Source organism: Scleropages formosus, chromosome 16, assembly GCF_900964775.1.
Source record: "Scleropages formosus chromosome 16, fSclFor1.1, whole genome shotgun sequence".
Classification (NCBI taxonomy): domain Eukaryota; kingdom Metazoa; phylum Chordata; class Actinopteri; order Osteoglossiformes; family Osteoglossidae; genus Scleropages; species Scleropages formosus.
Genome location: NC_041821.1, coordinates 25,867,895 through 25,884,694, shown reverse-complemented (window position 1 = coordinate 25,884,694; position 16,800 = coordinate 25,867,895). Strand labels below are relative to the sequence as shown.

Genomic DNA, 16,800 nt, shown 5'->3' with positions numbered 1-16,800 from the left:
ACACCCAGGACAGGATACCAGTCCATCGCTAGGCACCCAAGTGGGACTTGAACCCGACACCCGCAAGAAAGCAGGACCCATTCAAACCCGCTGCGTCACCCCCACATAGAATCAACCGAACAAAAAATGCTGTTGTAGTACAATACATTAGTACACATTGTATTTTTACGTTTACAGCTACACGTCATGCCAGAGCACGCATTTACGTTATCTCATTTATTGTACTTTTTCGTGGATTTTAGCAGATTATGGGGTTTAACATTTCTCTTGAAAGAGTATTACAAACCGTAATACTTTTAAACGACAAAATATTACAAAAGTTCTTCGCGCGTTATTCTAAGGAACAAGTGCACACCTTTGCCTGTGAAGTTTGTTCACATTAGCCGTGAACTAGACGTGCTAAACCGAATTCTCAGAGAAAGCGTCCCCTTGCGGTATTACTGTACAAATGTTACGCTTAAAAACTGTCCGGAACAAACATACGAAGTGTAGTTTCCATGGGGAGTATAAAACAATAGTACCGGGTGTGCAACTCGTGTAAATGTTCGGTTTGTAATCTTAGTGCGCCAAATTAGATATCGACTTTGTTGGGTTAATCAACACTGGAATTATTTAGCCACGGTATAGTTAAACAATGAGATTTAGGGCTAAAATAGTAGACTTTGGATGCCTTAATAATTTCACACGTGAGTACGGCGAGTTTGCCTATTTGATCAGTAGATGATGTTATTTTATTGGCACAATAATAATATATAACATGATTCATGCCGCATGCATGCATGCAGCATGGTGGGATGATAAACTAAGACCGAAAAGTGTTATTTCAAATTGTCTTAATGACGTCGGCCTGTATTCTTTATTAAAACAAGTATAAACACTCCGACAGGTAGTATTTCTTGTAAAATTGCCAAATGAGGATGTACTAACATTTGGCCCAGTTGCAGCCTTGGTGGTTTGAGGTCCATTTGCACGTGATCTTTCCTCCTGTAGTCTTTTTAGAAAGAAAAAAAAACACAGACACTTCCTATTCGTCAGGATAGCACTCTGGTTTTATCTCATATTTTTACTCGTCCCCCACCAACGAACATTTACTCATTATGCTGACACTTTTCCCCCAAAGCAACTTATAAGTTATGTTAATCGACCTACATTATTCACCCATACACAGCCTGGGTAATTTTACTGGAGAAATTCAAAGTACTGCAGCCGGAGGTGAGATTCAAACCTGCCGCTTTGGGTATAAGGCAGCGATTCTAATCACTACGCTACCAGTAGTTGTCCTACTTTTACTACCATCTGCTTTTCTTGGGTTTTTTTCAGCATGTGTTTCAATATTGAAGTATATTTTTAATATATTGATTTTGTCATAGAGGGGTGGCATCGTGATTGGAGCGGCTGCCTTTGGCTCCGAAACCGTTGTCGGTTCGATCCCTGCATCCGGCTGCAGTGCCCTTGAGCAAGCAAGGTGCTTGCCCTACAATTGTTCTAGTATTTTCACCCACCTGTGTGCCTGGCTGGGTAACTAGTTGTGGCCCTGCGATGGACTGGCCAGGGGGTGCCCCCCCCAGCCTTGTGCCCTGTGTCTCCAGGATAGGCTCCAGCTCACTGAAACCCCGCTTGGGACAAGCAGTTGTTGAAGTTGGTTGGATTTTCTCACGTTGACCTTAGTTGTGCATGGATCTAAGCCGACCTAGTGTTAACCGCAGTACAGTAACTCATACTAGCATTTCCATCCATCTGTTATCAGTAACCACTTGTTTAATGCTGCGTCTCCGTGGCAGAAACATGGGGTGTTTGGCACTTACATTTTGGGCAGGATGTCATTTCATTAGAATTTCACTGTATAAATGGGGGAAAAGAATGTCATGATGTGACTGTTCCCCTGTACCCATGTAAACAGTTATGTACTGAACAGACTTAATGTGTTAAGTCACTGAATAATATCAATAATTTTGGATGGCTGGTCAGATTTCCATCTTGCTTTTTTACTCACAGGGTGTTTAGATGTGTTGATACATTGTTACTCGCACCACAGGTATTGTGAATACCATCTCGAAACTGACAAAATCGTGCACGTTGCAGCTCACTGTTGACAACCTATACTTTATGCTATCTGACAAAGTAGCCAGTGGGGGAGTCAGCATGTGGTGTGAATTATCTCAGGTAAGAATACCATCTCCCTCTTCCGAGCCTGTGATCCACCATTCTGGGCTTCTGTGAATTTAATGAGGCTGAAACTAGTGACAGATCCTCTCGAACAGGGCAGCTTTTTTGATGAGTTCCAGCTGGAGGGCATGGCACCAAACGCCAATGAGATATACCTCGAGCTCATCCCAGAGAACCTCTTGCGGGCCTTGAAGACGACTCAGAATGCCAAGTCCCTGAAAATCAAGCTGACCAAGAAGCACTGTCCCTGTCTCACTGTGGCAGCTGATCTGGTAAGCCAGCCAGAGGAGCTCTTAAATTCTTGTTGTTTAATCTCACTTTCCCTAACTAATTAAATAGATGGAAGAGTTTCCTCTTTTCAGTGTTTTTGTGTTGTTATCAGTTTGAAGCTGTGGGTATTTTTATGGATTTACTTGGATGTTTTTTTACATAATTGAAAAATGTGAATAGCCATGCAAGTTGCAATCTGATAAATATATCTCAGACAGATTTAATATCCTGTTTAATAAAGACCGTTGTCCATTCAGTTGCATCGTTCTTGGTTCTGCTGTTTTACTTTACAACAACTCAGCCTGGCTTCCTTATCTTCAGTAAGTGTTCACACCATACAATCGCAGGGAAAATGAGGCTGACTGGGGACACTTCTCTCTTTATAACCCAACACGTTTCTCTGCACAGCCTTCCCTGTCTAGCAATAGCCGAGTCGTCACACACGACATCCCCGTGGGTGTCATCCCCAGGAAATTGTGGCAGGACTTCAAGGAGCCCAGTGTTCCTGACTTTGATGTAAGTGATGTGCTTCCTGCTCCTTTACCTGGCTTTGGAGATCATTTGGAGATCTGATGCTGTAAAACTTAATCTTGTGTGTAATCCCATGTTTTTACTGATGTGTTACCAGATAAACGAACTAATTTTGATGGATATCCATTGATTGCTTGATTTCTTTTTTTTTAACAGGTTAGCATTTACCTTCCTCCTCTGAAGACCATGAAGAACGTCATAGATCGGATGAAGAACCTGTCAAACTTTCTGGTGAAATGAATATTTGTACTACACGTGTAATTGGGGCAGCTGATAACATAGTGGTTAGAGCTGCTACTTTTGGACTAAGATTTTAGGTTTGAATCCCACCTCCAGCTGCATTACCCTTGAGAAAGATACAGTACTTTACCCTGAATTACTCCAGTAAAATTTCCCAAGTGTATTAATGGGTAAATTATAAATATCTTAACATTGAGTCCCTTTGGAGAAAAGCATCAGCTAAGTTAGTTAATGTAATGAACTATAAAATCTGATAAGTTGTCATGTTTATAATGTTACTTTGTAAATAAATACTATTTTAGGTGCTGGAGGCCAACAAAAATGGTGAGATGAATCTGAGGATTGAAACTGAGCTGGTGTCTGTTTCTACTCACTTCAAAGATCTTGGAAACCCTCCTTGGGGTAAATGGATGGCTGTATTAAATGGATTAAGTATTAAAACTGGATCTTGGTGATGCCGCAGTTTTCTAACATTCTTTTGTCTTTTTAAAAACACTTACTCAGTTTCCACAGATGGTGATGGCTCCAAGGAAGGCAGTCAAGAGCGTACAAAGATGGCACAGGTGCATGTTGACATTAAAAAGCTGCAGCAGTTTCTCGCAAGTCAGCAAGTCAATCCCAGCAAGGCCATATGCAGTAAGTGTGTGGTGCACCAGTGTCAGCTTCTCCATAACTGCAGGGTTTCATGTTGTATTGTGCAGTTAAATAACTAGACACAGGTCATTAAGCAAGACACTTTTCTTCATTTACGCTTCCCTCGTCTCTCCAGGTATTGCCAGTGACAGAACTGTTCACTTCATTCTGTTGCATGAAGATGTGTCCCTGCAGTATTTCATCCCAGCTGTTGGGTAATAAGACTCTGGTACAGAGGAAAATTGAACCAGCAAGGGCATACTGGCAAGATAGCGTATTCTTGAGTAGAAAAGTGAGTACATTTGCTTCATTAGAAAGTAAGAAATTCCACATTTCAGCTTTATGCCTACATTAAACTAAGGACAGTTTCAACATTTTGCAAAATATTCCATTGTGGAAATGAAACACTGCATTGCCTTAACAAGGGTTTTAAGGACAATTTAAACACAGTTTTTCTTATGCAGGTTTCTGTTTGTGCTTACGTTTTGTATTCTGTCTCATAGAGAGAAACCTATTTGTTGTAAATATTATTTTAAAAAGTTATATTTTTCAAGATGAAAATAATGTCCTTAACTGAATTAGTTTCAGGAAAAAAAAGTGCATTTTTTCATGCTAATGATAGGTAAATATGTTAAAGGGATTAAAGCATTGTTTTTTCACCTGTGGATATATATGTATTCTTTTCCTTTCACATTCACTCATTTATTTCAACACCATTGTCAGCTTAAATCAGTTTGACAGAACTGCTTGTTTAAAAAAAAAAAGCAATTATTATGGTATTGTACAACAATGAGGCCAAGTCATTAATATGGATGTTATAATATTAAATTGGCCACTGACAGTATTTCAACTTAATACCAATGTAGAAGCAAAGTAATTTCTAGTGATCAAAACACATGCAGTAGTATTAATGTAAATGCCATCAGAATAGGATATTTTGTGATGCTTAACTACAGTGCTGTGAAAAAGTATTTGCCCCCTTCCTGATTTTTTTTTTTTTTTCTTTTCATATTTGTCACAGTTAAATGATTGGGATCAAACAAATTTTAATATTACACAAAGATAACCTGAGTAAATACAAAATGCAGTTTTTAAATGATGATTTCATTTAAGGGAAAAAAGCTGTCCAAACCTACCTTGCCCTATGTGAAAAAGTAATTGCCCCTTAAACCTAATAACTGGTTGTGCCACCCTTGGCGGCAACAACTGCAATCAAGCGTTTGCGATAACTGGCAATGAGTCTTTCACATCGCTGTGGAGGAATTTTGGCCCACTCTTCTTTGCAGAATTGTTTTAATTCAGCCACATTGGAGGGTTTTCGAGCATGAATTAAGGTCATGCCACAGCATCTCAATCGGATTTAAGTCCGGACTTTGACTAGGCTACTCCAAAACCTTAATTTTGTTTTTTTTTTGAGCCATTCAGAGGTGAACTTGCTGGTGTGTTGCGGATCATTGTCCTGCTGCATAACCCAAGTGCGCTTGAGCTTGAGGTCACGAACTGATGGCCGGACATTCTCCTTCAGGATTTTCTCGTAGAGCGCAAAATTCATGGTTCCATCAATTATGGCAAGTCGTCCAGGTCCTGAAGCTGCAAAGCAGCCCCAGACCATCACACTACCACCACCATGTTTGACTGTTGGTATAATGTTCTTTTTATGAAATGCTGTGTTAGTTTTACGCCAGATGTAACGGGACACACACCTTTCAAAAAGTTCAACTTTTGTCTCATTAGTCAACAGAATATTTGCCCAAAAGTCTTGGGGATAATCAAGATGTTTTTTGGCAAATGTGAGACGAGCCTTTGTGTTCTTTTTGGTCAGCAGTGGCTTTCGCCTTGGAACTCTCCCATGGATGCCATTTTTGCCCAGTCTCTTTCTTATTGTTGAGTCATGAACACTGACCTTAACTGAGGCAAGTGAGGCCTGCAGTTCTTTAGATGTTGTTCTGGGTTCTTTTATGAGCTCCTGGATGAATTGTTGTACTCTTGGAGTAATTTTGGTAGGCTGGCCATTCCTGGGAAGGTTCACCACTGTTCCAAGTTTTCTCTATTTGTGGATAATGGCTCTCACCATGGTTCGCTGGAGTCCCAAAGCCTTAGAAATGTCTTTGTAACCCTTTCCAGACTGATACATGTCAATTACTTTGTTTCTCATCTGTTCTTGAATTTCTTTAGATCGCAGCATGATGTGTTGCTTTTTGTGCTTCACTTTGTCAGACAGGTTCAGTTTAAGTGATTTCTTGATTCAACAGGTCTGGCAGTAACCAGGCCTGGGTGTGGCAAGTGAAATTTAATTCAGCTCTCCAAAAAAGTGGTTAATCACAGTTCATTCATAATTTAACAAGGGGAAGGGGGGGGGGGGGCAATTACTTTTTCACATGGGGCCAGGTAGGTTTGGACAGCTTTTTTCCCTTAATAAATGAAATCATCATTTAAAAACTGCATTTTGCATTTACTCGGGTTATCTTTGTGTAATATTAAAATTTGTTTGATGATTTCAATCATTTAACTGTGACAAATATACAAAAAAATTTAAAAAAATCAGGGAGGGGGCAAATACTTTTTTCACAGCACTGTATATACAAGTACCCCCCCGTTATACAAACTTAATTTGTTCCTGAATACAGTCCATATACTAAGAGACTGTAAATGGGAAGGTCCTTTCCCATTATTTTAAATGAAGAAAAAAATTATTTGTTCCTGGACTTTACAGAAATGCCCATATTTCCACAAACACTTAAAAACAGTCTCAAGAAATAGTCATTAGAACAATAGGATGATAAGATATTAAACATAAACAAGAAGAAAATGAATAAAGGCTAAATTACGGCAGAAATTTTATTGTTTAGTAAACTAATATACAGGAAATGCATGTAAGCATAGTGCAAACATGGAGTACATTGACATTTATTCATTTAGCAGACACTTTTCTCCAAAGCACAGTACATCGCAGAGAACAATACAAAAGGTGCATTAAATCAAAAGAAAGAAAGATTTGGATGCAGACACGTGATTTTTGAGTACAATCAATTTGTCACATGTCAGCGTATAAACCACTATACATTACACAAGTAGCTGTATATAGGCTTTTCCATTATTAAACAAATTATTTAAAATGATTAAACAGAGATGTACACATTAATCAAGCACTTACAAGATTAGGGGAGAAATTAGTCAAACAAGTCTTTTTGGAGACCCCTCTTCCGTTTAGAGCGGTACATGAACAAAAAAATTCAAAAATGAAAGGAAAACGTGTCAAAATGAATATTTCTCAAAATTAGCAAGATGTTTTTCTACATTGGTGAACATTCTGCCCCTCATTGGCTCATGACTTCTATTTCATTGGGGAAAAGTCTGCCTTACACACCGGAGAGAAGTACAGTACCCAATACCGGGAGCAGTCGGTACTAAACATGGGTACAGTACAACTTTTCTATGACCGTTATACTGGGAGTTCATATACTGGGGTATACCTGTTTGCCTAAATAGAAAAATATGCACAATGCAAAACTTTTCATGCAATGTGACCTAGACTATATTAGGGTAAGGAACAGCATATACAGCGAAGCAGTATTTTGCAATCTCTGTATTTCATTTTGCCCAGATTTGCATTGTAAAACCATTTGTAAAGAAGCATAACTATTAAATGCAATATTTAATTACTGACTTTTAGATTGCTTTTTAATTAGCAGTTAAGCCTAGATCAGAATTTTCTTATGAAGGTTTCATGAGTCTCCTCCGTGAACCGCAACCTTACCGTGGGGGAGGGGTTTGAGTGCCTGAATGAGTCTAGGAGCTATGTTGTCTGGGGCTATATGCCCCTGGTAGGGTCTCCCATGGCAGACAGGTCCTGGATGACAGACGAGACAAAGCGCGGTTCAAAAACCCCTTATGAAGAAAAAATCAAGGCTTTCGTTTACCCCGCCCGGTATGGGGTCACCGGGGCCCCACCCTGGAGCCAGGCCTGGGGGGGGGGCTCGCATGCGAGTGCCTGGTGGCCAGGTCTATGCCCACGGGGCCTGGCCGGGCTCAGCCCGAAGCCATGACGTGGAGCCGCTCTTCGGTGGGCTCACCACCTGCCGGAGAAACCATAAGGGGCCGGTGCATTGTGATTTGGGTGGTGGTCGGGGCCGAGTGCCCGGCCGACCCAAACCTCGGGCGCCAACTCTGGTTTTTGGGACTTGGAATATCACCTCACTGGCGGGGAAGGAGCCTGAGCTGGTGCGGGAAGTTGAGAGATACCGTCTAGATATAGTCGGGCTCACTTCCACTCACAGCTTGGGTTCTGGAACCACTCTTCTCGATCAAGGGTGGACTCTCCACTATTCTGGCGTTGCCCAAGGTGAGAGGCGGCGGGCTGGTGTGGGCTTATTAATAGCCCCCCAGTTCAGCCGCCATGTGTTGGAGTCTACCCCGGTGAATGAGAGGGTCGTCTCCCTACGCCTTCGGGTCAGGGAACGGTCTCTCACTGTCGTTTGTGCTTATGCGCCTAGCGGCAGTGTAGAGTACCCGGCCTTTATAGAGTCCCTGGGGGGCGTGCTGGAAAGCGCTCCCACTGGGGACTCTGTCGTTCTACTGGGGGACTTTAACGCCCACGTGGGCAGCGACAGTGATACCTGGAGGGGCGTGATTGGGAGGAACAGCCTCCCTGATCTGAACCCGAGCGGTGAGTTGTTATTGGATTTCTGTGCTAGTCGCGGCTTATGCATAACGAACACCATGTTCATGCATAAGGGTGTCCATCAGTGCACTTGGCACCAGGACACCCTAGGTCAGAGGTCGATGATCGACTTTGTAGTCGTTTCTTCTGACCTTCGGCCATATGTCTTGGACACTCGGGTGAAGAAAGGGGCTGAGCTGTCAACTGATCACCACCTGGTGGTGAATTGGATTCGATGGCGGGGGAAAAAGCTGGACAGACCTGGCAGGCCCAAACGCATAGTGAGGGTCTGTTGGGAACGTTTGGCGGAAGCCCCTGTCAGAGAGGTCTTCAACTCCCACCTCCGACAGAGCTTCAACCAGGTCCCGAGGGAGGTGGGGGACATTGAGTCTGAATGGACTATGTTCCGCACCTCCATTGTCGGGGCGGCGGTTCGGAGCTGCGGCCATAAGGTCTCCGGCGCCTGCCGCCGCGGCAATCCCCGAACACGGTGGTGGACACCGGAAGTAAGGGATGCCGTCAAGCTGAAGAAGGAGTTTTATCGGGCCTGGCTGGCTCATGGGACTCCTGAAGCAGCTGACAGGTACCGACGGGCCAAACGGAGCGCGGCTCTGGCAGTCGCCGCGGCAAAAACTCGGGCTTGGGAGGAGTTCGGCGAGGCCATGGAGGAAGACTTTCGGTCAGCCTCAAAGAGATTCTGGCAAACCGTCCGGCGACTCAGAGGGGGGAAGCGGTGTTCCACGAACGCTGTTTACAGTGGAAGTGGCGCGCTGCTGACCTCAGCTGAGGATGTCCTCGGGCGATGGAAGGAGTACTTTGAGGATCTCCTCAATCCCTCCGACACGCCTTCCGTAGGGGAAGCTGAGGCTGGGGACTTGGAGGGGGACTCGTCCATTACCCTGGCTGAAGTTGCTGAGGTAGTCAAAAAACTCCTCGGCGGCAAGGCTCCGGGGGTGGATGAGATCCGCCCCGAGTTTCTCAAGTCTCTGGATGTTGTGGGGCTGTCTTGGCTCACACGCCTCTGCAGCATCGCGTGGAGTTCGGGAACGGTGCCTCTGGACTGGCAGACCGGGGTGGTGGTCCCTCTTTTTAAGAAGGGGGACCGGAGATTGTGTTCCAACTACAGGGGGATCACACTCCTTAGCCTCCCTGGGAAAGTCTATGCCAGGGTACTGGAAAGGAGAATCCGACCAATAGTGGAACCTCGGATTCAGGAGGAGCAATGCGGTTTTCGCCCTGGCCGTGGAACACTGGACCAGCTCTATACCCTCACTAGGGTGCTGGAGGGTTCGTGGGAGTTTGCCCAACCAGTCCATATGTGTTTTGTGGACCTGGAGAAGGCATTCGACCGTGTCCCTCGTGGCATCCTATGGGGGGTACTTCGGGATTATGGGGTTCGGGGCTCGTTGCTACGGGCTGTTCGTTCCCTGTATGACCGGAGCAGGAGCTTGGTTCACATTGCCGGCAGTAAGTCAGACCTGTTCCCGGTGCATGTTGGACTCCGCCAGGGCTGCCCTTTGTCACCGATTCTGTTCATTATCTTTATGGACAGAATTTCTAGGCGCAGTCAGGGAACGGAGGGTGTCTGTTTTGGTGGCCGCGAGATCTCGTCTCTGCTTTTTGCGGACGATGTGGTCCTGTTGGCTTCATCAAGTCAAGACTTGCAGCGTGCACTGGGGAAGTTTGCAGCCGAGTGCGAAGCGGCGGGGATGAGAATCAGCACTTCCAAATCCGAGGCCATGGTTCTCAGTCGGAAAAAGGTGGATTGCCCCCTCCGGGTTAGGGGGGAGTTGCTCCCTCAAGTGGAGGAGTTTAAGTATCTCGGGGTCTTGTTCACGAGTGAGGGAAAAATGGAGCGGCAGGTTGACAGACGGATCGGTGCGGCGTCCGCAGTAATGCGGTCATTGTACCGGTCTGTTGTGGTGAAGAGGGAGCTGAGTCGTAAGGCGAAGCTCTCAATTTACCGGTCGATCTACGTTCCTACCCTCACCTATGGTCATGAACTTTGGATCATGACCGAAAGAAAGAGATCGCGGATACAAGCGGCAGAAATGAGTTTCCTCTGCAGAGTGGCTGGGCGCACCCTTAGGGATAGGGTGAGGAGCTCAGTCACCCGGGAGGAGCTCGGAGTAGAGCCGCTGCTCCTCCGCATCGAGAGGAGCCAGTTGAGGTGGCTCGGGCATCTGTTCCGGATGCCTCCTGGACGCCTCCCTGGGGAGGTGTTCCGGGCTTGTCCCACTGGGAGGAGGCCTCGGGGCAGACCCAGGACACGTTGGAGAGACTATATCTCCCGACTGGCCTGGGAACGCCTTGGGGTTCCCCCAGAGGAACTGGAGGAGGTGTGCGGGGAGAGGGAAGTCTGGAGGACTCTGCTCGGACTGCTGCCCCCGCGACCCGGCCCCGGATAAAAGCGGAGGAAGATGGATGGATGGATGGTTTCATGAGTCTGATACCCTGTAAGGCTGACAGTTAACTTGTTTGCCTCCTTTTATACTAATTACAGCCTGCCATTTAGATAATAACCACACACACACTTTCTGAACCGCTTGCCCCATATGGGGTCGCGGGAAACCAGAGCCTACCCAGCAACACAGGGCATAAGACCAGAGGGGGAGGGGACACACCTAGGATGGGACGCCAGTCCATCGCAAGGCACCCCAAGCAGGACGCGAACCCCAGACCCACTGGAGAGCAGGACCCGGTCCAACCCACTGCGCCACCGCGTTCCCCCAGATAATAACCAATTGTTGTGTATTTTTTGTTGACTATTTGTACTATAAAAGCTTTTCAAATTTCAGAAAAGATTCTTGATTAATTGATGCTTTAAAGGCTTTTAATCAAAGGACAGTTTTAATATCTGAGTCCTACTTGACATAATCAGTGGTCCCATCACGTGCAGAGAGAACCAGACCCTTCTGGGACTCAACAAAGAAATGCACCTCATGGATAAACTTATGAAAAACAATGACAGCTGGTAGCATAGGGGTAAGTGTTGCTGCTGGTGAACCTCCAGGGCCTAGGTTTGAGCCTCCTCTCCAGCTGTAGAACCCTTGAGCAAGATGCTTACCAAAAAAAACTAGGTAAATTACCCACCTATATAAATAGGTAATAGTTGTAAGTACCTTACATTGTACGGTGCTTCAGAGAAAAGTGTCACCTAAATGAATAAATTTAAGTGGTTAAACAGCAATGTTTACAGTGGGGGCACATCCCAGCTCTCCTTGATTTGCATATGTTGTATAGACACACCATCTCCAACATGCCTTTAAGTTATCTAAACTGAGAAACTCTGGTTTTAACAGGTCAGAGGTGCTATAAAGTACACTGAAGGGATATCACTCAGTTGTTAAATGTTTGTATTTCATTTGGCCATGGTGTCAGACTTCTCATCAGGCACTTATAAACTCCTCATGACTTGAAGCGATGTTATTGTTAATCTTATCTTTTTCTAGTGGTTTTGCGCAAGAGTCAAGTCTCAGCTCTCGAAATGAGAAGCTCAGTACATCATACTGTATCAAATGTGAACATATCGCCACGCCATAAATCCTTAATATAACATTTTATCCCATAACGTTTCTATTTGTACAGTCCGCTTAACAGTCTCCGCAGACATGGCCAATCATTGTTTTGAACGTGCTAATTGACCAGTCCTAATCACCCGTAGACTACAGTTATTGTTGGGCTGGCCAATCGGTGTTCGTTACGTTGTTTTTGACAGATGTGTGTTTTGACCAATCAAGTTCTCGTCACCGCTGGGACGTCCAATCGTATTTTTGAACGTGCTTCGTTCTGTGAGTAAAGTGGCAACAGCCGATTGGTGCACGACGGAATTTTAAAGCCAATGAGAGGGTGGCAAGTCAGACAAGTCCACGTTTAACAACCCGAATTCAAACAAGAGTCATTTGCTTAAAGAGGTTTCCCCCCCTTCTCTGTTATGACATTCCGCAGGTAGACGCAAGTAATAAGCGAAATAAGTGCTGCGGTTCAAAGTGGTACGAATTGTTGTCTTACACTGCCCCGGTACCTTTGCTTTTTCAGCTTGGTAGCTGCCAGCTCTGGGATTAGGACACATCTTGCGGGGCTTCTCGCGTTGCGTTCGGAGAATGAGGGGGAAGACCGCGCTGCTTCTGATCGCGCTGCTGGGTGTTTCCCAACTGCTCGCGGTCGGACGCTGTGACGATGGTAAGCTGAACATTACTACCCAGCCAGAGCAGAGTGCGGCGATGCGAATCCTGGGCCGCCGGTCAGTGTAACTAACTGAGGATGCGTCCGTGTGCGCTCCCTGCTGACGCTCCTATTAAACTTAAAGCCACCTTCTGATGATCGTGCATGGATGATGGATGTTGTAACAAATGCCGTTACGTCTCTGCAGCAGATGACGATGCAGGGGAAGAGACTGACGGTGAGGATGACGACGACGACGACGATGATGATGATGAAGGCGGCGATGAAGTTAAGGAAGAGAATGGCGTATTAATTCTCACCGATAGGAACTTCGACACGTTCATCCAGGACAAAGACACAGTTCTCGTGGAGTTCTACGCGCCGTGGTAATGCTCCGGGTCTGCATAGAATTGACCAGATAGACAGTTTATCGTGACATGATGATGATGATGATGATAAATTTAGGGAGCGGCTAGGAGATCAGGAGAGAAGTCGTTCTGAAAAAGATTGTTTGACACCCTTCTTGAATGTTGAGAGGGATTCAGCAGTTCTGAGGGAGAGAGGGAGGTCACTGCCAAACTGAGTCCATAACAGAGCCTAGAGGAGGAGCTTTTGCTCATGTTGGGATTCCTTCCAGCCTGCAGTTGCTTGCATGTTCCTATGTGCCATCTGTTGTAAATCCTGTACCTCCTTTTTTAAACTGGTGACTTCCTCTAGGTGTGGCCACTGTAAGCAGTTTGCTCCTGAGTATGAGAAGATTGCACAGACACTAAAAGAAAGTGACCCTCCCATTCCCGTGGCCAAGGTTGATGCAACAAAAGAAACTGTTCTGAGTAGCAGGTTTGAGGTCAGTGGTTATCCTACAATCAAAATCCTTAAAAAGGGGGAGCCAGTGGACTACGATGGTGATCGGACAGAAAAAGGTATGGAACTGATAGTGATTGATTTTTTTTAAACTGAAGCATTAAGCCTGTGGGTTGCAGTTTCTTCCCTCAATTTCTAGTCCCACCCTCTTAAACTAGCCTTCAATCTTGTTCTGCAGCTGTGGTGGTGAAGGTGAAGGAGGTGGCCCAGCCAGACTGGAAGCCCCCTCCAGAAGCCACCATGGTACTGACCAAGGACAACTTTGATGATGCAGTCAATAATGCTGATATCATACTGGTAGAGTTCTATGCACCCTGGTAAGAGAACATAAGAGCTTGTTAAATTCCAAAAATCCTGCTTGTTCACAAAATCTTGACTCCAGCTCTGATGATTCATCTTTTCATTTGCTAAATGAAATCACTAGCTAAACAGAGTAAGCAAAAGGGAAGAACTTTGTGTTAATGATGCATTTGAAATTCTAAGGTTTACATGTAAGACTTGTTTGCTTGGACTTGAGACTTGTTTGGTTTTGGGATTGCAGTGGAGTTACCTAGGGATGTTTTCAATCATATCTGATTTGTTCCACTTAGTTTAACTTAATCCCCATCTATGATTCTCCAGGTGTGGCCACTGTAAGCATCTTGCTCCTGAGTATGAGAAGGCAGCCAAGGAGCTGAACAAGCGCACGCCTCCTATTCCACTGGCAAAGGTAGATGCCACAGCAGAAACGGAGGTCGCCTCCAGGTTCAATGTGACTGGCTACCCAACCCTTAAAATCTTCAGGAAAGGCAAAGCTTTTGAGTATAATGGGCCAAGGGAGAAATTTGGTAAGTTTTTTTCAAAGTTCAATTCTGAATTCCAGTAACTTGTTACATTATTTGTGTGTGTGTGTGTGTGTGTGTGTGTGTGTGTGTGTGTGTGTATCTAAAGAATGGAAGTAATTTAAGGACTTTGGTTTTCAACACTAAAATGTCCCTTCGACTTGTCAAAGGTGCAATTTCTTCTGCACAGGTATTGTCGACTACATGAGTGACCAAGCAGGACCTCCATCAAAACCAGTCCAGACCCTGAAACAGGTTCAAGAGTTCATCAAGGATGGTGATGACGTAGTGATCGTTGGTGTTTTCTCCAGTGATCAAGATGCTACATATGAAATCTACCTTGATGCTTGTGAGCAGAGGCATTCAATTTAATTGAACCCTGTCTAAATTTCAAATAATTGCTCCTTAAGCTAAACTGGTATTTTTTTCTTAATATTACTAGGCGTTTCTTCACTTGCATGACTAATTGGCAGGAAGTGGCAAATGGTCAAACATAACTTGTGTAATATAAACAAATTACTCTTTCTTCTGGCAAGGTTTTTTAATGCTTGTACTTTATAGCAACTTGCATTATATACTCCAATCAAGTTCTGAAAGAATACTATAAATTATGAGGATCATCTTCAAAAACTCTTGACAGGTCATTTCAACATCTAACCACTTAGTCTTAGCACAAGAATAAGTAAAATTCTGCCAAATCTTGTCATTGAAAAGATATAGTATGATTCTATGTCTGATTTATGTGGCATGCCTCAAGTTGATTTTTTTTTTTACAAGGTTCCATTTTGACTTTATTGTAGGCAACAGCTTGAGAGATGACTACAAGTTCCTGCATACATTCAGTACTGAAGTTGCAAAGTTTCTCCAGAGTTCATCTGGTCAAGCTGTTGTCATGCAGCCAGAGAAATTCCACTCTAAATATGAGAAGTCCAATTATTTCACAATTAAGGTAAATTGATTACTTTATCTGTCTATTGAACTATTTGGATGCACAACCCTGCATACCAGCATGAGCAGTGGCTAAGTTCAGCTCTCTGTATGTTGCAGGATTCCACCTCTGCTTTGGAAATCCAGGAGTTTTTCAGCAATCACGCGCTGCCCCTTGTTGGGCACCGAAAACAGAGTAACGATGCAAAACGCTACACTAAAAGGCCCTTGGTTGTGGTGTATTATGGCGTTGACTTCAGCTTTGACTACAGAGTTGGTACGTGTACAATCTTTAAGCAAATTGTCATTTGGAATGTCACAGTTTCCTTGTTTGGGTTTCAGTTATGTTCTCAAAGCTGAGGTTGACATGCAAACCGATGTGCTGCAGCCACGCAGTTCTGGAGAAGCAAGGTGCTAGAGGTGGCTAAGGACTTCCCAGAATACACGTTTGCCATTGCCGATGAGGAGGATTATGCTGAGGAGTTAAAGAGCCTAGGTCTGAGTGAGAGCGGTGAAGAAGTCAATGTTGGCATCCTGGCTGAGGGGGGCAAGAAATTTGCTATGGAGCCAGAGGAGTTTGATTCTGAAGTTCTGCGGGAATTTGTTTCAGCCTTCAAGAAAGGTACATTCTTGGCTTCCTGGTAGAAGCTAGAATCTGTCTGAAATGCACTTTTGTTTTTGAGCTGTATCTCAGTTTAGAGAAAAGTGTTTACTGAATGAACAAATGTGTAAGACTGATCTGATTCTTACTCATTTGACATTGTCTGTTCTCCTTACAGGTAAATTACAAGCAGTTATCAAATCCCAGCCAATCCCTAAGAGTAACAAGGGTCCTGTGAAAGTGGTGGTTGGTAAGACCTTTGAAGATCTTGTTATGGATAACAAGAACGATGTCCTCATAGAGTTCTATGCACCATGGTGTGGCCACTGTAAAAAGCTGGAGCCTGAGTATCTTGCTCTGGCGAAAAAGTTCAAGCATGAGAAGAACTTGGTCATTGCCAAGATGGATGCCACTGCCAATGATGTGCCTCATGACAGCTACAAAGTAGAAGGATTTCCAACAATCTATTTTGCACCCAGCAACAAAAAACAGAATCCTGTCAAGTTTGAAGGTGGAAACCGGGACTTGAAGGGATTGACTAAATTTTTGGAACAACACTCGACAAAACTGACGGGAAAGGATGAACTGTAGTGCCCTTATAAATTACTGAGGACTTTAAAAGGGGAATGTGAAGCAGTAGCTGTGAAGTTTAAGCTGTTCTTCTGCTAAGTGGGCCTAGGTCTTTTCAGATGTTACTGACCCTTTTAGACCAACCTCTGTACCAACTGTTTTCTGAAATCAAGTTTAAAAAAACTTGCACCGTTTCACAAATATATTTTGTTAAATCTTTTTAAATAAAGACATTAAAAATGGAACAGGTAGTTGAATTTGACCTGTGGAATAATCTGCCTTTTGTTTATCTAACTGTAGGGTGGGGAATAGTGTTTATGAACTAAGGAAGGCTGATAAAACAGTCAAGGTCA

General features: G+C 44.3%; 2 protein-coding genes across 2 annotated transcripts; both read left to right on the top strand.

Annotated features, from left to right (window-relative positions):
• The first annotated feature begins 534 nt into the window (after nucleotides 1-534).
• Nucleotides 535-4,245, top strand: hus1 (HUS1 checkpoint clamp component). The gene is made up of 8 exons (XM_018727877.1): nucleotides 535-686; nucleotides 2,036-2,163; nucleotides 2,262-2,438; nucleotides 2,845-2,952; nucleotides 3,124-3,198; nucleotides 3,510-3,609; nucleotides 3,712-3,843; nucleotides 3,977-4,245. Exons 1-8 carry the CDS (start codon nucleotides 635-637, stop codon nucleotides 4,057-4,059), a joined length of 855 nt encoding a protein of 284 aa, XP_018583393.1. The 5' UTR covers nucleotides 535-634; the 3' UTR covers nucleotides 4,060-4,245.
• An 8,106-nt stretch (nucleotides 4,246-12,351) lies between these two features.
• Nucleotides 12,352-16,657, top strand: pdia4 (protein disulfide isomerase family A, member 4). The gene is made up of 11 exons (XM_018727868.1): nucleotides 12,352-12,448; nucleotides 12,539-12,682; nucleotides 12,873-13,050; nucleotides 13,382-13,587; nucleotides 13,707-13,845; nucleotides 14,150-14,355; nucleotides 14,540-14,698; nucleotides 15,150-15,298; nucleotides 15,397-15,553; nucleotides 15,665-15,898; nucleotides 16,056-16,657. The coding sequence occupies exons 2-11, from the start codon at nucleotides 12,604-12,606 to the stop codon at nucleotides 16,466-16,468; spliced, it is 1,920 nt and encodes a 639-aa protein (XP_018583384.1). The 5' UTR covers nucleotides 12,352-12,448; nucleotides 12,539-12,603; the 3' UTR covers nucleotides 16,469-16,657.
• Nucleotides 16,658-16,800: the final 143 nt, after the last annotated feature.